The sequence below is a fragment of the Necator americanus genome, chromosome III (assembly GCF_031761385.1).
Source record: "Necator americanus strain Aroian chromosome III, whole genome shotgun sequence".
Taxonomy (NCBI): Eukaryota; Metazoa; Nematoda; class Chromadorea; order Rhabditida; family Ancylostomatidae; genus Necator; species Necator americanus.
Window position 1 is genome coordinate 5337403 of NC_087373.1, and position 25423 is coordinate 5362825.

At 36.0% G+C, this 25423-nt stretch overlaps 1 protein-coding gene across 4 annotated transcripts in view; it reads left to right on the top strand.

Annotated features, from left to right (window-relative positions):
- RB195_008673 (uncharacterized protein) overlaps window positions 1-25423 on the top strand; it is a gene marked incomplete at both ends in the record, with an annotated part of 133497 nt that overhangs the window by 18493 nt on the left and 89581 nt on the right. For 2 of the 4 annotated variants that reach the window (XM_064195288.1, XM_064195290.1), the window contains 12 exons: window positions 6353-6420; window positions 7410-7537; window positions 7780-7943; window positions 11296-11395; window positions 11562-11670; window positions 11742-11819; window positions 11929-12085; window positions 12453-12776; window positions 12837-12929; window positions 13486-13593; window positions 13895-14212; window positions 15946-16062. In XM_064195288.1, coding sequence (XP_064046433.1) covers window positions 6353-6420; window positions 7410-7537; window positions 7780-7943; window positions 11296-11395; window positions 11562-11670; window positions 11742-11819; window positions 11929-12085; window positions 12453-12776; window positions 12837-12929; window positions 13486-13593; window positions 13895-14212; window positions 15946-16062 — 1764 coding nt within the window. Of the gene's footprint in view, window positions 1-6352; window positions 6421-7409; window positions 7538-7779; window positions 7944-11295; window positions 11396-11561; window positions 11671-11741; window positions 11820-11928; window positions 12086-12452; window positions 12777-12836; window positions 12930-13485; window positions 13594-13894; window positions 14228-15945; window positions 16063-16368; window positions 16444-25423 lie in introns of those variants that run through there. The other 2 variants (XM_064195287.1, XM_064195289.1) reach the window with 2 other exon arrangements.

Consider the following 25423-nt stretch of genomic DNA (forward strand, 5'->3'; position numbering starts at 1 on the left):
TTTTTGTTGTTTGTTTATTTACATGTTGTGTTGTTGTGCATGTTGTGTATGTTTATGTATGTTTACTAGCTTTGGTGTTAGACTCCGAAAAAAAAAATGAAATAAAGGAACTTTTAAGAGAAAAAAAGAAGACCATGGTTCGTAGAAGGAAAGATAATCAGAAAAATCGCTAGAGAAAAATGCACGTGCGTATGGACACGTTTTTCTTGGAAATTTGCTTTTTTTCCAGAAAGTTTTCCCAGAAAAAAACCCACCATAAAGCGTATCCTTATCCTTAGTGTATTAGATACAGTAATTAAGTGAAATATGCTCGTTGCTATGGCGGTTTCGCTTCGAACGAACGAATGAGCGAACGAACGAACATCGTTTCGAGTTTCTTTTCTTCGTGTGTGTGTGTGTGTGTAGGATCCCACCACCATTACCATAAGACCGTAAATTTCCCTCTGATTGAAATGAGTCACATTACTATGAGGTTTATTGGTTGGTGGTTAGGGATCGTATGGTTTCCGAGGAGGTCTGGACGTGTTTCGTTTTTTTCCTCTCCGTCTCTTTCCCTCTATATGCTTTCCAGCATCGATTTCGTGCTTTTTGACGGTAGAGCACTATTTCTTCACTTTCAAGGTTTGCTTTAGAGACTCTACACAACTCCTTCTCTGCTTATACTTTATTTGTTGTTTTTATTGTTTACTTTTTCATAAAATAACACATTTCTTGGGATCTTCTGCGCTCCTCATTCTGTCTTCCGCCGTCTTACACTGTTGTAAATCATCCTGGATATTTTTCCCGATTTTCCTCACCCCATATGATTTTCGAAACTTTCTGAATTTTTCGAGAATCCTCGCTTAAGTTCCTCCTATTCATTTCAGTTGCATTTGCCAATTCATCAACAATTTTTTGTCTGAAAATTAATGTAATATAAAAATAGACGTAAAAATTAAGTATGGACTCCAGTGTCACTGTTTGCTTGGACACCCGTTGAAGACGAGATGCTTGTGAAATTTCTGGATTTTTCGAAAATTCTCGCTTAAGTTCCTCCTATTCATTTCTGCTGTAATCTGAATCATGCCAATCAATTCATCGACAATTTTTTCTCTGAAACTTGATGTGATATAGTTGGTATCACTGTTTGTTTGGATGGACACACGTTAAAAACATGCGTGAGTTACTGCCGATGCGTCGCGGTCGCCCAGGTGAACATAGGCGCCGGCGACTGTAAACCATAGAAGGAAGATTTTTGGAAGACGCTGGTCTACAAAAAATACGTCATAAAAATAAATAGTGCACTACAAAAATTCCTAATAAAAAATTTGAAGCAAAAAGCAAAAAATAAAAATGAAAAGTTTATGTGCTTTTTGGAATTACTAAATCGTTCCTTGCTTTACTGTTCGCGCGACTTATCCCTGCTTATTCTCATTCTACTCTTTTCTGGTTGCTGGATTTTCTATTGTTTATTTGTAATCATTCCTTGCCTTTGAGCGTAATAAATAAATAAATAAATAAATAAATAAATAAATAAATAAATAAATAAATAAAATGAAGCTTCGAATCTAACCAAAAACATGGAAGATTTCCGCATACCCATTCCTTCAAAAGAAAAAACACAAACAGAACGACGAAGCCACAGTGACAGTCTGGCTAGGTTCAATGACTGCAGGTGACTGCAGACGACTTGTTGATCTTGTCGCTGTCTCACGTGTCGACGGAGGTACATAGACCGGTCGGGAGGTTACAAAGAAAGTGTCTAAGGTTACGCTTACGCAGGTTACGCTAGCCAAGAACACAAAATGTAACGTAGCTAATTAAAGCGACATCATGAAGAGAAGGGATTCGAATAGCTGTAGGATCTGCCGTGGAGTCCTGTGAAATTATACGAAACAAACACTATTGAGAGAACTTTAGCGTTTAATCATTATTCCAGAATTAGCGTGAATTTTTAAAGGAAAATTAAAGAAGAAAAATTAAATTAAAAAAGAAAAAGCTCGATTTTTTTTGAAATTGAATTTTGGAAGTAGATGTTCTTTAGACTTTCCTAGATTAGTAAATATTAAATTAAATACATAAAATAAATGATAATATAAATTAATATTTATTATTAATAAAAAAATTAGTTTTTAGAGTAGTAAGAAAAATCTATAAAATAGCCGAGTAGAACCTAAAGAACCTTGGAAAGAAAGAAGAGTAGAAATCCTAAAGAGTAGAGTATATCGATTATCGACTTTTTCGCTGTGGTCAGCCCACGTCTGTCATGCGTGCGGTCGCGCGGCGGCTCTGCCAGTTCTTTTCCCTGGGCGCTGCGTTACGTTATTGATCGCTTCGCCGCCGCGGTCACAACGCGGTCGGTAGCCAAGGGAATATCAGTTTGTGAATGAATGGATCCATCAATATAATATTGAGTAAATAAGAATTTTTGTCATAGAAAAAATAACGAATGCAAAATCCATGATCCATGATCCATGGATGTATACCAATCAAGCTCGCAGCCCTGATCATTAGTTAGGTTTTTTGAAACTACCTCTATCAAATCAGTGATAAAGTGGTGAGGAGCGAAAAGAACATGAACAAGGATAAAAAAAAAGAAAGAAGGAATTAACACCGATACTAAAAATTCGCGGGGGAAAAAAGGACGATAGTCGAGTTAACGGGGAGAATTTCTTTTTTTTTTTACATTCTTCGCAGTTTTTAAGTTTCTCTGAATATAACGTGTGATTTTCCTGCTATCCCTGAGTACTTTAAAGGCATCACCCCACGAATCTGTGGTGGTACGGATTTCAGGTGGAGTATTCGTATACGGGATCGTAGATTATGGAGAGGGTGATTCCATCCATTTCTTCCTAATTCCCGTAGAAAGCGACCCGAAAGATGCGACGCGTGCACACAAGGCTGGCGCGCTCCAATCGAACTCGTTGTGGAAAATAGCGCACCGGAACGCACTGGAAGCCGTATCTTCCGGGCCGATTTTTACGGCAAATACGAAGAAATGGACGGAATCACCTTCCTCGCCATAATCTACGATCCCGTACACCAATACTCCACCTGAAATCCGTACAACCTCAGATTCGTGGAGGGATGCCTTTAAATTCTGAACAACGCTCTTTTGGAAGTAAAATAACGGATGCAAAATCCATGAATGGATGGATACCAGTCACACTCACAGATCTTTACTTAGATGTCTAAACTATAGCAAGTCAAATACATCAACGTACGGAATGTAGCATATAAATAAATATGAGTGAAAAATTAAAAATTATCGAAAAAATTATTCAACAGTATGATAGTAATAGAAGAACGTTTGTAAAAAAAAAGTAACCATGGAGTCTGGTTGATTGAACACTATTAGAGGGACTTTTTTCTTGACCTTATTTAAAATCCTGATAAACAAGGAAGAAGCTTAAAATTAAAAGGAATGTATTGTTTTGTTTCTTCCCAGACGATCCATTTTTTTATCAACGTCGTCTGAGGATCTGAACTTCTGGATCTTTCAAAACTACTTTTTTTTTCTCCCATTAATGAAGCTGTGTACTTTCTTCCGACGTTGTCTTTACGGGCTCAATTTTCCACGGAATATTTATTCTTTCCTTTTTTCTGATGAATCAAACGCTGTAAATCAACCCGCTTCCGGAAGCGGTCGTCTTTATTCGGTGAGAAAAAAAACGGCGTCAGTAAATTGATCACGGTGAGAAAGTAGTTTGCACTTTGTCGTTTAGTACCAGGGCTTCTTCTAACAGATTTTCGAGTTCCAGAAAAAAAAATTGGTGCACGCTCTGCATCAAAACTGTTCTTAAATTCCCATTTCCTGGTTTTTTTCCCCAAGAACACAGAAGTGCATAAAATATTGTTCTTTTTTTCCTGAATTTTACGCAGTCACATGACGTTGCCATTTTTTTCTCCCACTATGATTCAAACTGGCGATTTTTATCCGTTTTTTCTTTACTGACAATTTTTTCTTCTAGGATTTTTATTTCTCGAACATTTCCGTATTTTTTCACTGACTGTGGCACAAGAAAAGAGTAATTGTTTGCATTAAGGATGATATTTTCCATAGTCGCCATCCGTATATTGTACAAGAAGTCCTGGGAAACTTGAAGTATTATATAATAGTATTAATAAATAATAACAATAATAAATAATTTATCGTCTGCTACCAGGTAGCGTTGATTTTGTCTTTTTCACACCCAGAATAATTTCGCATTTGAACTAGTGCGACAAACATTGTGTTCCCATTGAGGTTGAGTAAATTGCCTGAAATGAGGACAGAGTAGGAGTTTGTATGTACTTTGACAGTTAGTTTTTTTTTTGTGTAATTGCACAACGAAAACTACAATTACATCTACGCCCCATTCTTCTTTTCCCCAGTGAGGTATGTACGTTTTTTTTAAACTACTCTTCGATAATGGTTGATTTCAGGAAAAATCCTACAAAAACACTTCGGAGCTTCTTGAAAAACTGTTTTCTCTCGGAAAAACACACTCCACGCACTTAACACTGGCACTCGATTTCTTGTCGAAGCAAAAAAAAAATCCGAGCTCAGAATTATCGATTGTGAGATTATTCGTGGAGAAATTTCGCTGCAAGCTTTTTTCTCAATTATTTTGGAAGACAATTAATTTTTACTTAAGCTAGAGAAAAAATTAGAGGAAATCAGATAGATATACACACGTGGGAACAAATAAGTTTTACCAAAAAAAAACAAAAAAAAAAGAATAAAGGAAAGAAATGTACGTTTTATTTCGATTAATTAAACCATTAAAATATTAAACTAACGTAAAGTATTTTATTAAACTTATTAAACTAAGCCTAGACTATTGAAATGCACTGAAATTAAAAAAAAAATAAATTAACGTAAAAATTAAGCACCCCTTCTTGTGGAGAAAGAAATGCTCTTTAAAATAACATGTGACTTAACAGTAAACTTCTTTTTTTTTGCTGAGCAAGTCTTCAAATTTAGAGAAAAAGGCTATTATTTCAGTCAAATATTTTATAACTTATTTTTAATGATTCTTAATTTTTTAATGACTGAATATTCTAATTTTTATGCGCTTCAACTCTAATGAAGAATCATTTGAGTCAAAGTGGTTTTTTACTAAAAAAAAAGGTTAAAGTTTTGCTCTTTTTTACTTCTTTATTTATTTTTTTATATTATTCCTAGCCTTTTTCACTTTTTTGCGCTTTTTTCCATTAGTTCTTCTTGTTTAATTGAATTTTTCTTCATGCTATCCATGGATTTCTTTTTTTCGCGTTCATTCTCATCCTCCTACGTATCAATCATCCGTCGGCGTCGCATTGCGTGTTGCTTTGACGAGGATCAAAGATGACAACTAGCTTTTAGCCGAAATTTCTTGGGGTTGCTAGTCGCTAGTATTTGGGATCGCTTTCGATCCCGTTTTTTCCGTGGATAAAACTTGAAATTTTTTGGGGAAAAATTCCTGGAAAATCTGGACGCTTTCCGCTACAGCATCCCTGAATTTTCCTCCATTTTCTTCCCTCTATTGTTGCCTAATGGTATTCGGAATCACTTTCTTCGCTTTCCTGTTTCGTTTTCTTTGTGGATAAATTCGAGTTTTTTTTTTTTGAAAAAACTCTTCTATTGTCACCTATTCGTGTTTGAGATCAGTTCCTTCGCTTTTTTTTTGTGTTAATTCTCCCTGGATAAAACTTGAAATTTTCTTGAAGAAAAAAGATTATTCTTGGAAAAAAGAAATCAAGGAAAAAAACCGCTCTCTGTACCACATCAATCGTAGTTTCTATAATTTTTCTCCGTGTTCATTTCTTCTATTCTCTCTTAATCAAATTCAGGATCACTTTCTTCCCTTTTTAATGTCGTTTTCTCTTTGGATAAAACAACAAATTTTCTTGAAAATCATTCTCGGAAAAAAGTTTCGAGTAAAATAACTCCTTCAACTTAAAAATTTAAAAATAACTCCTTTAATAATAACAACCAATTCTACAACAGCTTTCCACGAGAAAAAAAATAAAATACTAGGAATTAAAATCAAACAATGACAGTAAAATTTTTTTGAAGTTTTTCGAACTTTCCTCCTACTTGTTTCTTTCGTTTGTCGCCTGAAGGCAAAAAAAGGTGGGATTTTTGCGAGTACACGGTTCCAGCGAGAACGTTTTTTCTCGACTATTTAACTTCATCGAAACATTCGCCTCCTCCTGTCATTGAGGTGTGCGAAGATAAATGCAGCTAATCAAATAGTGCAATGATTTCCCGACTTCAACGTTCCAGTCTCCTAGTCCTGGATAAACACACTGAAATCCTCAACAGCATTGTTCTTGTTCCTGTACTCGAATGCTACTAGTATATAGATTATTGATCGGCAGAAAAAAAAATCACTATCTTTCTTTCCAGCAAGATCTCAGTCGCAGTTTTCACGCGCTTGAGTTCATCGACTCATCTTCGGGTGGATTTTCGCAACAGTAAGTTTTTTTTTTTCAAATTTTAAGCAAAATAATTTGACAATAATAATTCAGTAAAATTTGTAAAGAATATTTTTCGGCGTAATTTTTATCAAGGAGAAAATAGATGGTGTTGAGCGAAATTAAACGAATTTTATTGCGTGTTTTTTTTCAGAAATTCATGAGTTCACTTCGGTTTCACCTTGGAAAATTTATTCATAATTGTTAATTAATTCTTGACCCTTCGATTAATTACAATTCCAGGAAGGCGCTAAATAAAAAGATTAGTTTACGGGGAAAAGTTAACGAAGATGGTTTTTCGTGCGTGTTGTGTATTTGTTTTAAAAATTTATCTTTCGAACATTCGATTTAGCGTTCGATTTTTTAGCTCCTTAGCATAGTTTTTCATGGTTTTTGAAAGCGTTTGAATTTTTTAACTGTTTAAATACCAGAATTTTTGATTTTCTCGATAATTTCTAGTGTTTAAATCTCCAAGAGTGTCGAAATGTTCGAGATTATTCGTTCGAATATCAGTGGTTAATTCAAAATCGTGTGCTCTTTTGGGTATTTTTGTTTTTTTCCGGAATAGGAAACTTTAGTAGCGTTCATGTAGCAAAATTTTTGATTTTTTCCAATCAACTTGAATGCTAAATCTCCACAATGTCGAATTGTTTGAAATTACTCGTTTGAATATCCATGTGTAATTCCCGATCGTTTACTTTTCTGGATATTTTCATTTCTTCCGCGATCGCAACTCCCTTGACGATGAAATAAAGGCACATTGAGTCTCATTCCAGTGCGATGAAAATGCATTTGAAATAATTTTCCACGGAAATTTTTCCGCCTCTTTTCCAATGGGAACCTGGGAGAATTGCGGCAATAAATTTCGTTGTGTGTCTAATTTCCGTACGGCCATAAATTCGCGCCTGGTTTTCGAAATTGACGGACGTATGGCTTATTGCCGGCTGATTGGAAAATTAATTGTTCGTTCATTTCTTTTTTTTTTGCAGCGCTGCAGCACAGCATCGTTCTGTAGCGTTACGACGGCGAAAATCCGAAGCGGAACTTGCTGGTGGTGTCGAGCGCACGGTTCTATGCAGTTTAGCCGATGAACAGGAGAGAATCTATCAGAACTGTGGTGAGTGTTGTGGGAAAAAAATACAGAATGGAATTATTTTCTGATTTTCACGGAATTATTTCCTTTTGTTTCATTTTGAAACGTCAAAAAGGCTGCTACACCTCCGCAATGCAGGTGAAAATGGCAATTCCAATGGGGTTACAGGTTGAAAAAAATAAATGATAATGCAGAATAAATTCGTCATTTTTTTTCGAAAGAAAAAAATACGCTGAAGCACTACCGTAATCTTCATCACCTTGCAGATCGCCCGGTTCTAAGACGTCGTCGATTTACCAGAAAACAACGGAAATCGGTGACTATCGACCCGGAGACAAGCCTTATCCTCGCCACAGGTGCCCAGTCGACAAGCTCAAGTGACGAGGAGGAGGAGCAACAGCAGCAGAGATCGAGAAGCAGCTCGAGACCTGTAAGTGCTTAGGATTTTTGTATATTTGTATTGAATTTTTTTTTGGACGTCTACTTGGATCGTGCTCTAGTTTTCCGGCGAGTTAGAATGTAGTTTGGCAGATTACGGGGGCAGCTTATCAAACTCGATACTACATTTTCTAATTTTACTTAATTGTTATTTTTTATTTGATTATTTTTCATTTCATATATTTATATATTTTCTGAGGATTGTGAGATGTTTAGGAGTTTTTGCAAAGCATTCGAACATTCAAATGTTGTTCTTCGGGGATTCTTTCAAAAAAAAAATTAAATAATAAAAGTAATACTAAAAGAATAACAAAATAAATAAATAATCATAAAAGAATTCAATTAAAAAATTGGCAAATATTTGAATATTCGAGTACTACGAATGTCTCATTTGAACAGACTATTCGTAGCTATTTCAAACGGAGAAGAAATGAGCAAAAAAAATCGGAAACGAAGAAAAAATGAGCAATAAAAATCCAGATAGACATTTTTATTAGGGTATTTTATTTAGATTAGAAATTAGAAATTAGAAAAAATTTAGAAAAAATTTAGATTTTTTTTTGTGATTTTCCTCGACCTATCAGTTTATTTTGACGTTATTTTTCAAATTTATTTTGTTAGTTGTTCAGTGTCTTTTCCTTTCCTTTTCTTCACCGCCGTCATTAATTTTATTTTCAATTTCATTTTTTTGAATCACTTTATTCCATTTCCTCTCAAAATCGGCTTCTAATCGTTTTGATTCGTGCTGACAGCAATCGGTCTCACCGCGATAACTCACGAGTCCCTTACAATATCCTATGATGGTTTTGTGTTAATAACAAAATGTATGGTTTCTGGGGTGAACGCTTTTTTGATGTACAAATCCAGTTTCTGACAAATTCTTTTCCATTTTAATATATTTTCAAATTTGTGGCTAGCTTAGGGTACATACCTCACTAATTAATTTTTTAAATTTAATTAATTATTTGATCTAATTAATTAGTTATTAATTAATTATTATTAATTATTATTAATTTTTATTTAATAATTTGAATTTATTCGTTAACTTTGTTATAATCATAGAAATTTGAAGTGTAGCAAAAATTTCTGTCAATTTCTTTATTAATCTAGGTTTTGCGTGATATCCGCTTGAGTCAACACTTGAATAATTCGAATCCTGGACGATTCGGCACCATATGACATTTATTGCCGGAAAAATTTATTATTATTTTCGATTATTTTCGAAAAAAAGATTTTTTTGAAAAGGCATTTTCAAGAAATTTAACTGCCTCAGTACTTCTCCCGTTCCTCCTCCTTCCTTTCTCTTTTCTTTTCAGTTCTTATTTTTCTTCTTATTTTCTTGTCATTTTCTAGTCATTTTCTTCTCATTTTCTCTCAGCTTTTAATGTGTACTAACCGATAAGCGAATCCATGAGTTTCTGGTTTAAGAGCATTTCGTTCTAGGCGCTTTATCGCACTTATTTAAGGCGCTTACGCCACTTCGGGAGTTTCTGCCTGAATTCCATCCGATGATTTTTGGCCTCGTAAATACGTGATCTCCTCTTCCGGCTATTTTTGTCCGTCCTATCAGTATATGACGATACGAATTGGAAATTTTAAATTGGGGAGGGATTCGGGTGCAAAAATCTCTGGATTATTATTCAAAGTCATGGAATTATATGAAAAAAGATGAGGTTAAGCTGAAAACATCAGGTGCAACCAAACAAAAGTCTCATCTACCAGCCCGTGAAATTTGAATTCGGATTCCTCGAATCCTTAAATCTTTTAATCCTTGAATTCAGAAATTAAAATTACTATTTTCTCTCTTAGGTTAACGTTTATAAAGCTGCAATGACTTTCTTAATAAATTTTTTTAGAGAATTTTTTCTATGAGAGGAAACCAATAAGCAAATTTCTAATTTCTTTTCTATTTCTACGTTGAACATTGTTCGTTTCGTTCCAAGACGTTAATTCATCAATTGTTTCTTCAACAATAAATTATTACTCAAACTTGTAATTCATCAATTATTTCATTGTTTGTGTCATTTTATGCGAACGACAGCAAATTTGCAATTATTTCACGGAATAACATGCTCGCCCCACTTTTTACTTGGTCCCAAACGTTTTGTGACCCTTCCGGTAGTCACAGTTAGTTATTAAAGAATCATCAATCATCTATAAATTTTGTTAAAATAACATCCACAGCTGAGACAGGTTCTTATTTTTGCTTTTTCAGTCAAGTCCTTCTCTTTTCAATTTTGATAAATTTCCAGAAAATTCTGAAAATAGCGAATCTTCAATTTTGATCATAAATAAATATAAATTAACGAAAATATGAATATTTCTGCCAAGATACGCCTACTAGTGTAATCTAGACTAGTTTTTACGCATCATTATTGATCTTTGGATTATTTTTTATGTTAAAGTTGTTAATTTTAATGGTTATATTGGATCGAAGCGTTTAAATTTTGTTTTCTGTCGTTTCCCCAGTTTAAAAAACGTTTTCAAACGTTATAGATAATAGGAAAATAGGACACAAACTAAGTAAAAAAGTTTTCAAATATTATAAATACAAAAATAGTACATAAACTAAGTAAAAATGTCATAAATAGTAGAAAAATAGGACACAAAGTAAGAAACGACATAGATTTGACGGAGAAGTGTGACGTTTCTGTGAGTAATTTGAGGTAATGAGGTCTCCGTCCTTCCTAGTATTTTTCTTTGAAATTACTAGCTAATCTGAATGAGTTAGTATAAGCTAGTCTTAGCTAGTGGTGGAAAATTCCTGCGATTTTTTCCCTCACTCGTCAAGTTCTCAGTGTAGTCGTAGAACTGTGAGAACTCGTACAAATTTTTGGGCGGGACAGCTGCGATCATATTGTTTCGGATAAGTTTTTAAGTTTTTCCCTTGTTTTAATGCAGAAAATTGTTTCGGATAAGTTTTTTTTTAATTTCAGCTCAAGACGTAGACTAAGCTAAGTGAGTCAAGGAATTCCTGCCAGTATAATATCTATAAATAAATAAATAAATAAATAATATCAATCGGACTAAAATTTGTTTTTTTTTTTGCTCGTGCGATCTTTGGTTTCCTGAAAAATCTTTCTTTCTGAAAAAAGACTGGGAGACTGTTTATTCCGGAAGAGCATTGGCTTTTTTCTTCGAAATTTAATTTATTTAAAGAAGATTTCAAGAGGGGATTTAATTTAACACACAAATTTTTATTGGTTCAGTGATCTCAGTGGAAATAGTAAGAATTACACGAGTAGTTGTACTTGTTTCTATTTTTTCTAGAGTAGAAATTTCACTCTTTCGGTACTTTTTCTCGGATATTTTCCTTGGATCTATCAATTCTCGGCAATTTTCAGAGCGCACGTCTTAGCAAATCTCGCGGCTTATCTGCATCTATAAACGCTCTCGTACCAAAGGAGGAGCTAAAGGCGGAAAAGAAGAAATCACATCCACGAGGTGAAGACGAGAGATTTCTTTCCGATGCTTTTGCTTATCGATTTATTGACTTAGCTATTGATTACTTCTGGTTCATCACAAGTTTTATACGTAAAAGTAGTAGAACTCTAATAGTTGAAGTAAAATACAATATTTCTCCTCCAATATTTTAGGGGGATATTTTTAGGTCCAGCAGCACGTCGTGCTGGTCGACGTAGTGCACTTCTGAAATCGCAGGTGGCTGCGTCAACAACAAATTTGGATCAATTGAAGACAGCAGCCAGTAGTCAACTGAGGTGAGCATCGATCATATCACTTATCAGTTCGGTTTTTTTAGGATATTTCCAGAAAAAAAGTGACTGTTTAGACCAGAAAGACGTTCAATGAGTGTTCGAGATCTTAACGGAGAGGAGTTCGATTTCTCAAATAAGGATTCGGTCACAAGGTTTGTTCTAAATTTTATTCTAAATAAATTTTTTGTTCTAATCAATAAGTTAGACAGGACAACTGGCACAAATCAATAGAAGTTAATCAATAGAAGTCTATTTCTTCAGATGGACGTCACAAATCCTAGCCGAGTTGGACTCGCTGCCATCAAGTTGTGTTGATTTGTCATGTCCCGGGAAAATCGATAATTTCCCAATGTTTAATCGAAAAATCGATTCCGTTGGTTTAACTCCTTTTATGGATGAAAATCGAAAGTTCTCGACGGTTAGTATGGATTTTCCTAATTTTTCAATGTTTCTCAGTTCCAATGTCTACTAACGTGCTTAGTTAAGGTCTTTTTTAGAATTTTTCAAGTCGAATTTCTGGAAGAATTTGGATTTATTGGTGCTTGTTTACTGTAAAAATCACTATACCACATCCTTACTTTAACTCCCACCTTCTGGCTTTTTGCCTGGTTAAGTCCTACAGTCCAGATCGTTCACTATTCAATAAATCGATTGCTTTTGGTGATCATTTCATCTCGATAAGGGGTTTCTCAATCACCACTTAGCTAAGAAAAATTGCTGAAAAACTTCTGTGTTCGCCGATAAGTGCTACATTTCAGAAAAAGAATCAATCGATCGATTTTCAGCTCCAAACGCGACCGACAGCGCCGGCGCCGCCGGTTCCACCACATCGACAGTCGATGTTCGAATCTTCACGACCGATACGTAGCGATCTGATGACGTCATCGGTCATCGAACCGATGACATCCACATTTGGTTCATCAACAAGTAGTAACGCTATGCTGACACCGAAAAGGTCCGACAACGAAATGACGTCATCGATCGATAGTGTGGATTCGTGGATCTCGTCCTTTGAGAATCTGATGTCATCGTCGTTTCAAGATGTGATGCGTGGATCAGTATATTCAACACGTAGCGATCGTAGTTCATCGTTGACGAGAGAAAGAGAGGTCAGAGAAAGAGTCGCCCACCAATCGATATATTGATTGAAATTAATTGTATCATTGCAGGACTCGAACTCAACCACATTGGTCCCATTGTCGTCGGAATCCGAGGGTGAAGATGGGACTCCGCTTGCACTTACACCGGTCCCTATGGAAGAAGTAGGATCCGTTATTTAGTGACTTTTTAAAACTAAATTGTAATTAACAGTAACTAATTTGAATTGTGAGAAATCTTCAGAAAAAAACTCAGGAAAATTCAAAAATCAAGAAAATCCCCCTGGATCTAGTTAACTACCGAGCCCTAATTTTTTCGAAAATCTTGTATCTATTTCCAATAATCTTCTTCAAGGACCTATCTACTCAAATTTTTTAGTGTACTTTTTTGGAGTTTAAATTTTGCAAAAAAAAAACTTCGTAGGAATAGTTCCGCAGGATGGAATTTTTACATATACGTATGAAATTTTTCGGAGAAATTTCTGGACTCTTCAAATCAGGGAACTTTTTAAGCTCCAAAAACCTAGTTGTTACTAGAAAAAACTATTAAGTTATTATTATTTTTATTATTATTTATTAAAAATTTAAAAAACAAATGACGATTTAATCTTATCGATTGTTATTTATGTGCAGTAACACTAATTTTATTCATCACCTTTCTTTTAAAATTTGTTTTAATCCGGTTATTTTTCTTGCTGTGGAGTTCATTATCGAATTCTAGCTGCCTCTTCCCACTTCTTCCGAGAAATCCAGCTCATCCGAAGTGATGCCTATAACGCTGGTTGTGAACGCGGACGATAAAAATCAGGAACATGAACTTTCCGACAGAGTTAGTCTGGATTTCACTCTACCATATTCGAAGCCAAACAACACCAGAATGAAATTTTTATTCGAAGAATTTTTTTTCAGAAAAATTATCTTTCTTTTATATTAAAATTGAAGATGAGTAGAGAAAGCAACATATTTCAGCATTTGATTGGTATTTTTTAAACATTTTTAGTTATATGCATATGTTTATCTTCATATACATATATTTATAGTTAGTTTAGTTTATTTTTTAATTCCAAAAATATTCTTGGTTTGTTAGCGGTTTGGTTTATTTTAAATATCCTCTAGTGCCTTTTTTCCAGGTATCCGATCCAGCAAAGCCAATTCCGGCTCGTCGAACAGTGCTCACAGAGAGGAATTGTGCACAAAAAACCTCCCCAGCATTCACAACGGATCGTATTTCCGACGATGCTTCGGGAAAATCCATGGAAATGGGCGGCACTCCGTCAGATACGGATAGATGCGTTGCGGTGTCGACGATGCCACGATCGAAGGAGTCGTTGATGCCGGCGAGACGACGTCCGCCGCTGAAGGAGACGTTGGAGGAGACGGACACTCGTCTGAGCGCATCCATCGCTCGATTGAGTCGATCCGTTTACGGCGAGGTGAACTGCGATGAGGTCAGCTCGGTTCCTGTACGTTTCTTTTTGTTTTTTTAAATAATATTTTTGATAAAAGAGGAAATTTCATGCACAACTTTAGTTTTTTCGGATCAAAATTAAAAATCGGCGTAATTTCGCATTTCTTTGGTCCTACAGCGATTGTGTGTATCAGAAAATGTTAGGATTCTCCTCATCACTCATTTTTTTCTTCAAAGTAATTAAAATATGCGTTTGAAACTTGCGCCTGTTCTCGAAATTTTCCTTCCTTTCTCTCCTTAATTTGAATATTTCCAACAATTTCATTTCCCGTCAAGGTGATGTTGCGACTAACTCGAAGGTCTAGTTTTTTTTTCTTAGATGCTCAACACCATCTAGAACGGGAATCCCTCCCATACGCATATTTTTATCCTTTGCAAGAAACAGAATTTCTTTTAAAAATTAAGAAAATATGGTTTTTTTTGTAGAGTTGAAAAAACTAATCCTTTAACCTATCCTAAATGTCCAAACAAGGCTTACTAGAAGTGAATAACTGAATTATATCATGTAGTACTTTCAGCGACAGAGAAAGAACCGTGAATTCCCTAAGCGGTCACTGATTCCGTAAGTCGTTTTTGACAGTTAGGAATGAATTCGTGCTCTAGAAACGTTTTCTGCGCTCGGATGTACAGTTCGATTAGAGCAGGGTTGAAATCCCCTCCCCCTCCCCTTTCAACTACATTTTACTCGTAATAATAGTGTCCTAATCGATCGAAAGTAATCCTTAACTCTGTGCGAGGTGCTTTGACCACCCCAAGAAGTGATTTCACATCGAAAATGATTCCAAGAGGATTTTGCCCAAATATCTGACTTTCTTCACTTAATCAGCGGGCTGATGTCATCGCCTGACGCGGTTCCTTCGCATCTTTGCCGAGGTGCATCGTCCTTGAATACAGCTCTGCCCAACCTTCCCGATCTTCTGCGAGAGCTTACACAGAATCAATCCATTCGTCGCTATTCCACATCCTGCAGAAACTTAGGTGTCGTCTGAACCACCTATCCACGCCGAGTGTCCTCAGGTCCTCTTTCACCGCCTCAGTCCAGAACTTCTGTTTTTGGCCAGGTGGCTTCTTCCCGCTCGAACCCGACGAACTCCTCAGAACTCGTTGGACAAGGCGATCGCCTGGTCTCCTTATAGGCATCACCCCACGAATCTGGAGTGGTACGGATTTCCGGTGGAGTATTCGTATACGGGGTCGTATATTATGAGAAAGAGGGTGATTGTGTTCATTTTTTCCTAATTCCCGTAAAAAACGATGATGCGGCTTCGAGCGTTCCGGCACGCTATTTTCTACAAGTTCGATTGGAGCGCGCCAGCCTTGTGCACACGCCGCATCTTCCGGGCTGTTTTTTACGGGAATCAGGAAGAAATGGACTGAATCACCCTCCTCCCCATAATCTACTATGCCGTATACGAATACTCCACCTGAAATCCGTACCACCTCAGACTTGTGGAGTGATGCGTTAATATATGACCAAAGAAGCGAAGATGATTTACTGTAGCCACTTTCGATGGCTGTGCAAGATGTTGATACCTTCCGTAATCCATGTAATCCGCCGGTACACCACATCGACTTCCGCGTAAAAATCCCAAGAGGGAAAACTAAACATACTAAGAAAAATCCAATCCAGAAAAAATGAGAACATCTAGTCGTCGGCGTTTTCCTTTGCCTCACATTTAATTTCTTACTCGAACCTGTATCTTGACCTTTTAGCGTCATGCTGCAGCATTTAATCGATTATCGATTCCGCTAATTCGAGCAGATCGATGGGCATCCGAACAACATATCGACCAAAATGGTACGAATGATTTGGATAAATGGCGAAAGCGGGTACGTTTCAGAATTTCATTCTCTCTTTTTTTCTTCTTTTTTTTTCTCGAAGTCGTGAATGGTAGACAGAGTGCATGTAAATATAGTGTTTCTATGTTTGTGTGTTCACATTGAAATTTATGAGAGGCGCCTGTTTCAGCGGTTTTTTATCCTCAAAAATCTGTTTATATATGAATTTATGTCTATTATAGACATTTTCGTGTGTTTGCCCATTTTTTTTCGGACCATTTGTTGTCACAGTTTCTATTCTATATGTGGACACAGGCAAGGATACGTCCAAAATCACTGTGGATCCCTGATATTCAGGGTCATCGTTGTGGAAACGATCCGGCGGATTCGGCGACAGAATTTTCACATTCGACAAATCGCCTGTTTTCTTAGTCATAGCATGGACATTAAAATGTTCCTGGTGAATCATTGTTGGGCCCCAGCAAATGTTTCCCCCTCGCTCTGCTTACTTTATTACTTTTGTCAATATTGAATTATTTTTGAGTCACGGAAATTTTCTGCGAAGTTCTAGCTGCTGTTTTTTTTTTCTAAGTACAGGGGATTTTCTCGATTAAGAATTTTTCTCAGGTCTGAGGAGTGATTGGAACAGTTTGAGGGATACTTATTTCAAAGACTTCATCCTTTATTTTATTATTTTCTTAATTTTATTTATTATTATTATTCCATCCTATTCATTGTTTTATTTATTATTCATTATTATTATTCTATTTTCTTATCAATAACATATATTGAGACTTTTAAAAATTCATACGAGGTCCCATCACGAAAAGAAGCATGCCTATCATCATAGCTGTGCAATTGCGTAGGCGACAAAATGAAGCTATAGGTAGTCTGTGTACAGTCTACCCCAAAATTTTTGTTCCCTTGGACAACATATTGCGACCATCTCTTTTCTATACTCTCGATCGATACGCAAAAGCTCCTCAGATAGCGGGACGATAGCAGGACGACCGTGTTGCAGACACGCACGCGAAGTGGTCGCAATGCAGCGACCAAAAGTACAACAGTTTTGGATATATGCGTTCTTATTCTGGAAAAATTTTCGTTAGTCGCTTGAACAAAAAATTTAACGAAATCATATTGTTCTTTTTTTTTGTCCTAGCTTGTCACAACATATTTTATCCGAGAAAAATTTCTCGGACGACGGAAACAATCCAAAATAACCCCATTTTTCTAATTTGAAGTTATTACGAAAATTCAAGTTATTTAATTATAATAAAATGTTATTTAGTTATAAGAAAGGCCTAAAATGAGAAACTCATTGGCTTCTCAAGCATAAGTGGGCGTAACTCATCCCATTCAGTCTCCGCCTTAATTGTTGACAAAGAAAATCAGGCGATAATTTGGTGACTTCCGATTTGAAATATAGGATTTCTTAAAGCCAAAATTATAGCAAAGTATTTATTTCTTATTTACTTTTTTTCTTAAGCATGTGAAGTATTTTTCACAACTGGCAACGCCATGATCTCCTCACATTTCCGAATATACGAGAAAATTCAAGAAAAAGGCAAAGGAATAAACTCTATCCGGAACCTCTGGAAGTTATTGCAAACATATGGATCGTGAGGAGCCATAGCCATATCCACATCTGCAGACCTGTTGATCCAGACAGAAATCCAGTCTGTTTATGGATAGCAACGTTCTCATTCGACGTTTGTCTGCCGGTTGTGGGCACGCGGCGCCGGATGTGAATGCTGCACCACCTGAACAACCGTCCGTAGGCGCGGAACAAGTCATCGTATCGTATACAACGCAGGAGAAGTGCGCCTGGCTCGGTTTCAATGAATAGCTCGGCCAGCTCCTGTACAAACACGGACCGACATATACATAGTAGTGGTGGATGGCATTTCTTCTCACGGCTATGAATAGAACGGCGACCGGCTGTTCGATGGGTCGTTCGACGGGGCGATCACGGATCGACAACGTCATCCGGAATCGTCCTTCGATCACAGTAGCTTTCCATCACTTTAATTCCATTGATTCTCTGTTTTGCTATAATCGTTCCATGCTCCATTTAGCTTATTCTCGCTTACAGTCGCTTAGGTCCGCTTAGATTCACTACAGTTTCGGTAAAATCTAAAATTCTTACCGCTTTTTTGATGATCTCAGAAATTAAATGGTCGTGAAAAAAATTATTGAAAAAAATCACCGTGAAAATCAAATTTTTCTGTGGTCATTTATATTCGATTGATTCTAAGAGGTATTTAACTTTTTTTTTTTCTCCAATTCTCTTCTTTTTTTGCGCAATTCGAGAACTCTGGACTTATATTGATCCCAAAATATTACAATTTTTACAATTACAATACAATTATATATTATTGTCATTAATTTCTGTGTCTCACGTGAGCGATGATCCCAAATTCTATTAAAAGATTCTTCATAAATCAGAATTTCTATTGATTAGACATTCCGTGCTCTTTTTCATGGTTTCTTCGCATTCCTGCCCACTTTTCGGATTTTCTTCCTTGATTTCAAAATCTTGGACTTTTGTGACCACGTATTCCCTTCATATCCTTATTTTTCCCTTCTTTTTCAGGTCATCCCAAAGAATCAGGTTAATCAAGCTCAGTAATTTTAGTTATCAATTATTAAATAATTTATGAATGGCGATTATATAGTTATTTTAATGATTGATTAATTTTTTCCAAGGGAAAAAGATGAACAATTGAAGTTAGAGGTGGCTCGAATTAAATTTTGAAATGAAACTTTTCTTGAAATGTATCCTAGCAGTATCTAGTGATTTGATCCAAAAATTTCCGATCTATTTGTCCCGAAAATTTCCATTTGAATCGATGCCTATATTTTGCATTAGTTCTCGAGGATCTGTGGACGTTTTTTTTTTCAATTCAAGCGTAAACCACTTGCGGCCTGCGAACCTGTGGATATGTGACATTGCGGTCAACAAATCTGGAACCAATCTGTTTGCCGAACCTAAGTTTGGACGAGTTGTCGCATCGGCGACGGCGGTGTTTGTGCACTTCGCATGCCTCATCTGTTCCTCAAATAACTTTTGATGGGGCCATACCCACATACACAGGTCATACGGCTATTTGTCATGTTGTTCCCCTGTTCCAAACCCATTCCCAGCTAATAATTGTCACATATTCGGAAATAAGCTCTCCTACGTGGTCTGCGTCTCTTTGATTACGCGCTATTTTCCCGGTATTCACGGGTGATTACTACATTCAACGATGAGGGTGGACCTGGATTACTGGGCGGGAGAGGGTGGAGGGGGGTGGAGGAGTTGAAGTCTCCAACTACTCTGAGTTTGGCCTTATTTCCATAGAGATCCGATCTAATCTTTGATAATTGTAAATGGTTATGCAAATTGTACAATATTTATGGTATTTTTTATTATTATTTTATATCATTATTATCATTTCTCTCGAACCTTCGCTTTATTTTTATATTATTCTTTTTTATTGTATTTCATATTTGAACTTTTTTTTTGCATTTTGTTTGTTTTTTTACACGTTTTATATTTGCAATCGAACAAACATTTAAACGAATATTCGAAACATTTAAACGAACCGAACGAACATTTAAACGACTATTCGAATATATTTCCAAATTCATGTCGTCTAATTATCCGATTATTCAAGAATACTTTAAATGATTAATATAATATTATTATAATATGTATGATATTCAGTTGGTTTTATTTACTCATTTATTTATTCATATTTATTGTTTATTTCTGTTATCATATTCACTTATTTATTTGATTTTGAAGCATCAGACGCTAGGAAGAAACGTGTGTGTAATAAGGTGTATTTTGTTGGTTGATTATTGTTCATTATTCATTATTCATTATTTCTATTTTATTTTATTATTTTTCATTTCTTAATATCTGCTGGAGCTCTAAGTAAACTTAGGATTGGATAAATGTCTTCCCACAACCATTCATCTCTTTTCTTTTCTTCTCTTCTTCTTTTTTTTCCTCTCCGCACAGCCATCGTAAAATGGATCCGAGTGAGTGCACCGGAAATGCTTGAATGCCACTAAAAAGGTTGTTATGTGGAACAATTTGCATCGGTTATAGTGTAGATCCGGGGCATTACAGCAAGTAATAATAAGTAAGTAGTAATTTCTGGATACTACTAATGGTACTAGCAGTGCTGGCTCTGCTAGCATCCAGTAATTTTTTTTATTCAGTTGCACTTTATGGATGGGAGCGCTTCTATCTCTTAAAAGCATCCTTTGCTTCCTTTCTGCAAACTTTCTAGTCCTAATTTTTATCCTTCTAATTTTCCCAAATTCCCTTTTTTCCATCCATTTTCTCATTGGTCAATAACTGAGCCGACCAATCATGTTCATCGACCAATCGTACCAACTGTAAGTAGCGCTAGATATCCGTAATATAATATAGGTCCTTCTAGTCCTAGTTTTTATTCTTCTAATTTTTCCAAATTCCCTTTTTTCCATCCATTTTCTCATTGGTCACCAACGGAGCCGACCAATCACGTTCATCGACCAATCGTACCAACTGTAAGCAGCGGTAGGTATCCGTAATATAATATAGGTCCATTGAGGATTTATCAAAAAAAAAATGTTGTTTGCACTGAAAAGGCCGCCGCATGGAAGCGCCGTTTTTTTTTATCAGCGCCTGGGTCCCATTAAATTTTCCGTCCAACCAATAAATGAAAGCCGATAAAATTGCCGTGGCGTCATATTCATGGTTGTTTCTGTACTTGCGGACTGGCTTCATGTTCATGTTGAAATAGGTTTTTCCATTGGGGAAATTCGTCTTCACGTGACTTTATGGGTTCTCTTTCATGAAATGACGAATTTTATCTGATTCCTCCTTGAAATTCACCGGATTTGCACTTTCAGACATCATTTTTCGTGGATTTTAAGATTCTAATTCTTCTAATTTTCTTTTTCTCATCTTTTTTTTCTTTTGGGTCATTATGTGAAGCGCTCGTTTAACTATGTAGAAGCTATGTTAGATATTTCTAACAAAGAGTGTTTTTTTTCTCTTTTTTTTTTGTTGAAAATATTGAAAATGATGGTTGAACATTGTACGTGACTGCGGACAAAACACCAACATTAGCGGGATTTGTCCATCTTCATCCATACGACCACATATTTCCCCCCTTACTTTACGGTATTGTTTACGAGGACCATGTGACGACATGTGTGCGCGCCATTTCACTTAGCACGTATGATTCCCTTCCCGGCCGTAAACAATGAATCCTCGTTTCCCCCGGATTCCGGGATGTCCGTGTCGGCGTTAAGTGGTCGCTGACAATGGAAACGCTGCTCTTGAGGGCTTTCTGAGGCGAAATTAGTCATTTCCAGTGGATTTTCTGGATCCAGAAATTATTACAATAGATCGTATAAATTCTGAGCAGTTCTGAATTAATCGTTTTAGAAAATTCTGACGAAGAAAGAATTAAGCGTTAAGTGGTCTTCAACAATGGAAATGCTGCTCCTGAGGGCTTTCTGATGCAAAATCAATCATTTTCAGTGGATTTTCTGGAGCCAGAAATTTGTTCCTATGAATTTCATTAAAATTCTGAGGAAATTTCCGGTTAAATCTTTAAAGAAATTCGATAGAAAATAATATTAGACATCTTATGGCTATCATTTTACATATTTCTATTAGAAAATTCAAGGAAAGGAAATTTTTAGGAGTAAACGTAGTGAATTTTGGGATTTCCGGGCTCCATCCAGTTCGAAATATTTGTGTTATTAGTGTACTTCTATAACGAAATTATATTACCTTTTTCTCAATTTTTCAATTTTTTCTCTTTTATTTCGTCAAAAAGAAATACTGGATTTGTGGAATATTCTCAGTACTTTAGTTTTTTTTAAGCATCCTAATTTTATTCCAGACTTAGGTAACCTTTGTTGTTCTGTTTTTAGTGTTTTGGCCAATATTTTACTTTAGAAACATATTTTTGAAAAAAAAAATCCGAATGACTTCACTTAATTCGGGTAGGACAGTCTAATTCAATTTTATTCTACTTATTATTTTGGAATTTTTATAGATTTAAAAATTTTAAGATAAAATTTAGAATTTAAAAGTCTCTTTTAAGGATCATGTCGTTTTTTCCGGCTAAGGCAAAGTCTATAAGATCTATTTTTTTTCAGTCTGTTTATTAAATTAATCACAGTCATAGAAAGAAAATTACAGATAAGAAAGATTCCATCAACGAATTCATTTTTTTTCTGGAAATCTCAGAAACTTTGGGAAAATCGAGGAAACAGCGGTATTCTTATTTTTTGAAGCCTTGAAATAAGCAGACTTTGATTCATAGCGAAACAAAAAAAAAAGCTCCGAAACAGCTGCAGCTGCTCTGAAAATTCATTGGAGAAATTTCTGGACTATATGGAAGAGGCGGCGATCACAAATACACATGCGTCTATCTTTCTATTCAGCAAAGGGTCGGCAAACTTCTTCTCCTATCAAAAATGAATGTCTTCGGATGCCGCCGGACGTTTCTCCACTGCTGCATTTTCGATCATCTGACAGGTGTTCATCTATTCATACTGGTGGTCGCTTTTGTTCTCCACGAATTCTCCATCGATTACGGTATCGTTTATTCCTGATGCGCATTCTGGATCAACTTTTTTCAAATGTGACGTATTGCTTCGTAGTAGCTATGAGAAAATTTCCTTAATTCTATCGTATTTTTATTTTATTTTTTATTTTTTTTCATTCCCCTTACGCATTCTGAAACAGATTTTTTTCAAATGTGAAATGTTATTTCATAGTTTTCTTACAAAATTCTCACTAACGTGCCGTGTTTTTTCTACAAAAAAAATCCCTTGATTGGTTTTTCTATCTTTTCACGGATGCTATTCCATATATGTGCGTCCATGAATCATTATCATATTTCATTGCTCGCTTTTTCTCAAGTAAATCCGGATGAAATTGGAACTTTTCTATTGTACAAATCATAAATACGAGTTTCTAAACCTTTTATTTCAAACAAATATTTAATATTTAGTTTAATTTTTTTTTTGTAATTTTGAATATCTATGTCATTCTTTCAAAGGATAATCATCATTGTTTCAAAGGATGAGTTCAATTTGTTGGCTTCACACCAAGATTTTCTAAAACCTAGAATAATTCTGCTAGTATAATAATTTATACAATAATAATATAATATAATAATATTATAATACTATAATAACATACTATAATATCGACATTAAGGAATTCTTTGCTGCTTTAGATTAATCCAAATATCTATCTCCTTTATTTTTTTTCCAACTTTCCCCATTTCTCGTCTACTGAAAATATTTCCTCCACAATTTAAATATTTAAATATTTAATATTTATGCAAATATTTCCCCCATTATTCAAATAATCTTTTTGAAGGATGTATTTTTCCTTATTCTCCCAGTAAATTTGATTGATCAGGTTTTTCTTCTCAGCTGGTGTAATCCTCTTTTTTTTACGCTACCTTGCCTTCCCCTTATTATATATACATATAATTTTTTTCTTTGACCTTTTTCAAATGGGACTGTCCTCCCTCCTTCTTTCTCCCCCTACTCATCCTTTCCTCTTCGATTCCATATGTAATCTTATCGTCGTTTCTTTGATGACACGATTTTTTTTTCCACGGGGGTTTGTTTGCCTCACAGGAGGAGGTCGAGGAAAATATATTCGCATACACAAATACCAAGTGAAACGCCCTTCACCAAAGATAAAATCATTTTATGGCAGTGGCGTCGATGTTTTGTCACCGCCGCTAAACACACGCAGGGAAATATTTGTTGAGGCGGTTTCTGTGTGCAGCCGCTCTCTTAGCCCCCGGGGGAATTTTTTTCCGATAGAGATTTCTAAAAATCTTAAACATTTCGTGGAATAGGCATGCATTTTAATTCGCATTCAAATAAATTTCAAGCGTTTCACTGGAGTGCGACGGAAAGATTCCTCTGGAGAGATTCCATATTCTGGCGAGGATCCTCGAAAGAAATTGTTGGTCGTAAATTTTCCGGCTGCGCTCGTATAGCTCTCTATACATTTTTCACATTCCCCCTCCCGCCTCCCCCCCCCCCCCTCGGCGATGTAGCCCCCCCCCCTATTGGGACATCAGTCCTTTTTTTTTCGCCCTCTCTCTCGTCCTCATTCCTCACTCAATACTCGAAGCCGAGCAAGGCGATTTCGAGGCGGTGACGCGTACGTGCGTACGCACGCACGCACGTACGGCGCACGTTAAAAGTATGCATGGATGATCCATGCATGCTTTCATCAACATGGATAGCTGTGGTTTCCATTCGTGATGCTGCTGTGCATCAATTATTCCCGAAAACTCGTCCAATCGAGGTTTTTTTTTCCCACTCGAGATACTTGTGGAGAAAAGAAAAGGAAAGGAGTGGATCTCTGGAAGAATATTCTGGAATCATTTCCTCTGTTTCTCTCTCTCTCCTTCTTTTTTTCTTTTTGTTTTTCCTTTGAAGGGAACCGGTCGTGTGTCTGATCTAATTAGACGCGATTAGTGTGCATTTTTCCGTCAGTTTCATACAATCTCGGCATGTTTTTCAGGATTCTCATCCTTGTCATTCTCGTATGCGTTTCACTTTTATTTTATTTTCATTGTCATCACTGTCACTATTTTCATTGTCAATTTTATCAATTGTCATCCGTTTCACTTTTATTTTATTTTCTTTGTCATCACTGTCATTATTTTCGTTTCAATTTCAACAAAACAACATTATTTTCATTGTCAATGTCAACAATGCCTCGCGATGTTTTTCAGGATTCTCATCCTTATCATTCTCATCCTTTTCCTTTCCTTTCCTTTCCTACATTTATTTTCCTTGTCATCACCACTCTCACGTTGTTCTGTCAGTCAGTCTGTCAGTCTGTCTGTCTGTCATCGTTGTCCATTACGTTACGTTGTAAGGATCCACTACCGTGACATAGGACATATGCTGTTTTCGAGGATTGTTGGGTACTTGGCGCGCGCTGAGGAGGTTAAGTGACTGAAGGACGTCAGTTCATTTGCATATGAGCTTGTCCCGAGGTCCAGTCCAATCCAGTGATTGTGCCCACTCCGAAGCAAGTGGAATTTCTCGGTTGCCAGGATTTCACGGAAATTTAGGATTTGACGCTTCCTGAACGATTTCCGCATTCACTGCTCTTTGGCTAATAAACTGGAATTTTCCACTTTCTTTCCTTTTTTTCTGTTTTTCGTTTCGAAAAAAATCCACTGCTACTTATTCATTTCTTATTTTTGGAAAATATCCACTGCTACTTATTCATTTCTTATTTATCTCTCTATTTTATTTATTCTTTCCTCTTTTTTGCTTTACCGTTCCAAAAAAAGTTACTACGATTTTTTCATTCCCTAATTATTTCTTTATTTTATTCACACATTATCTTTTACTCTGCTTA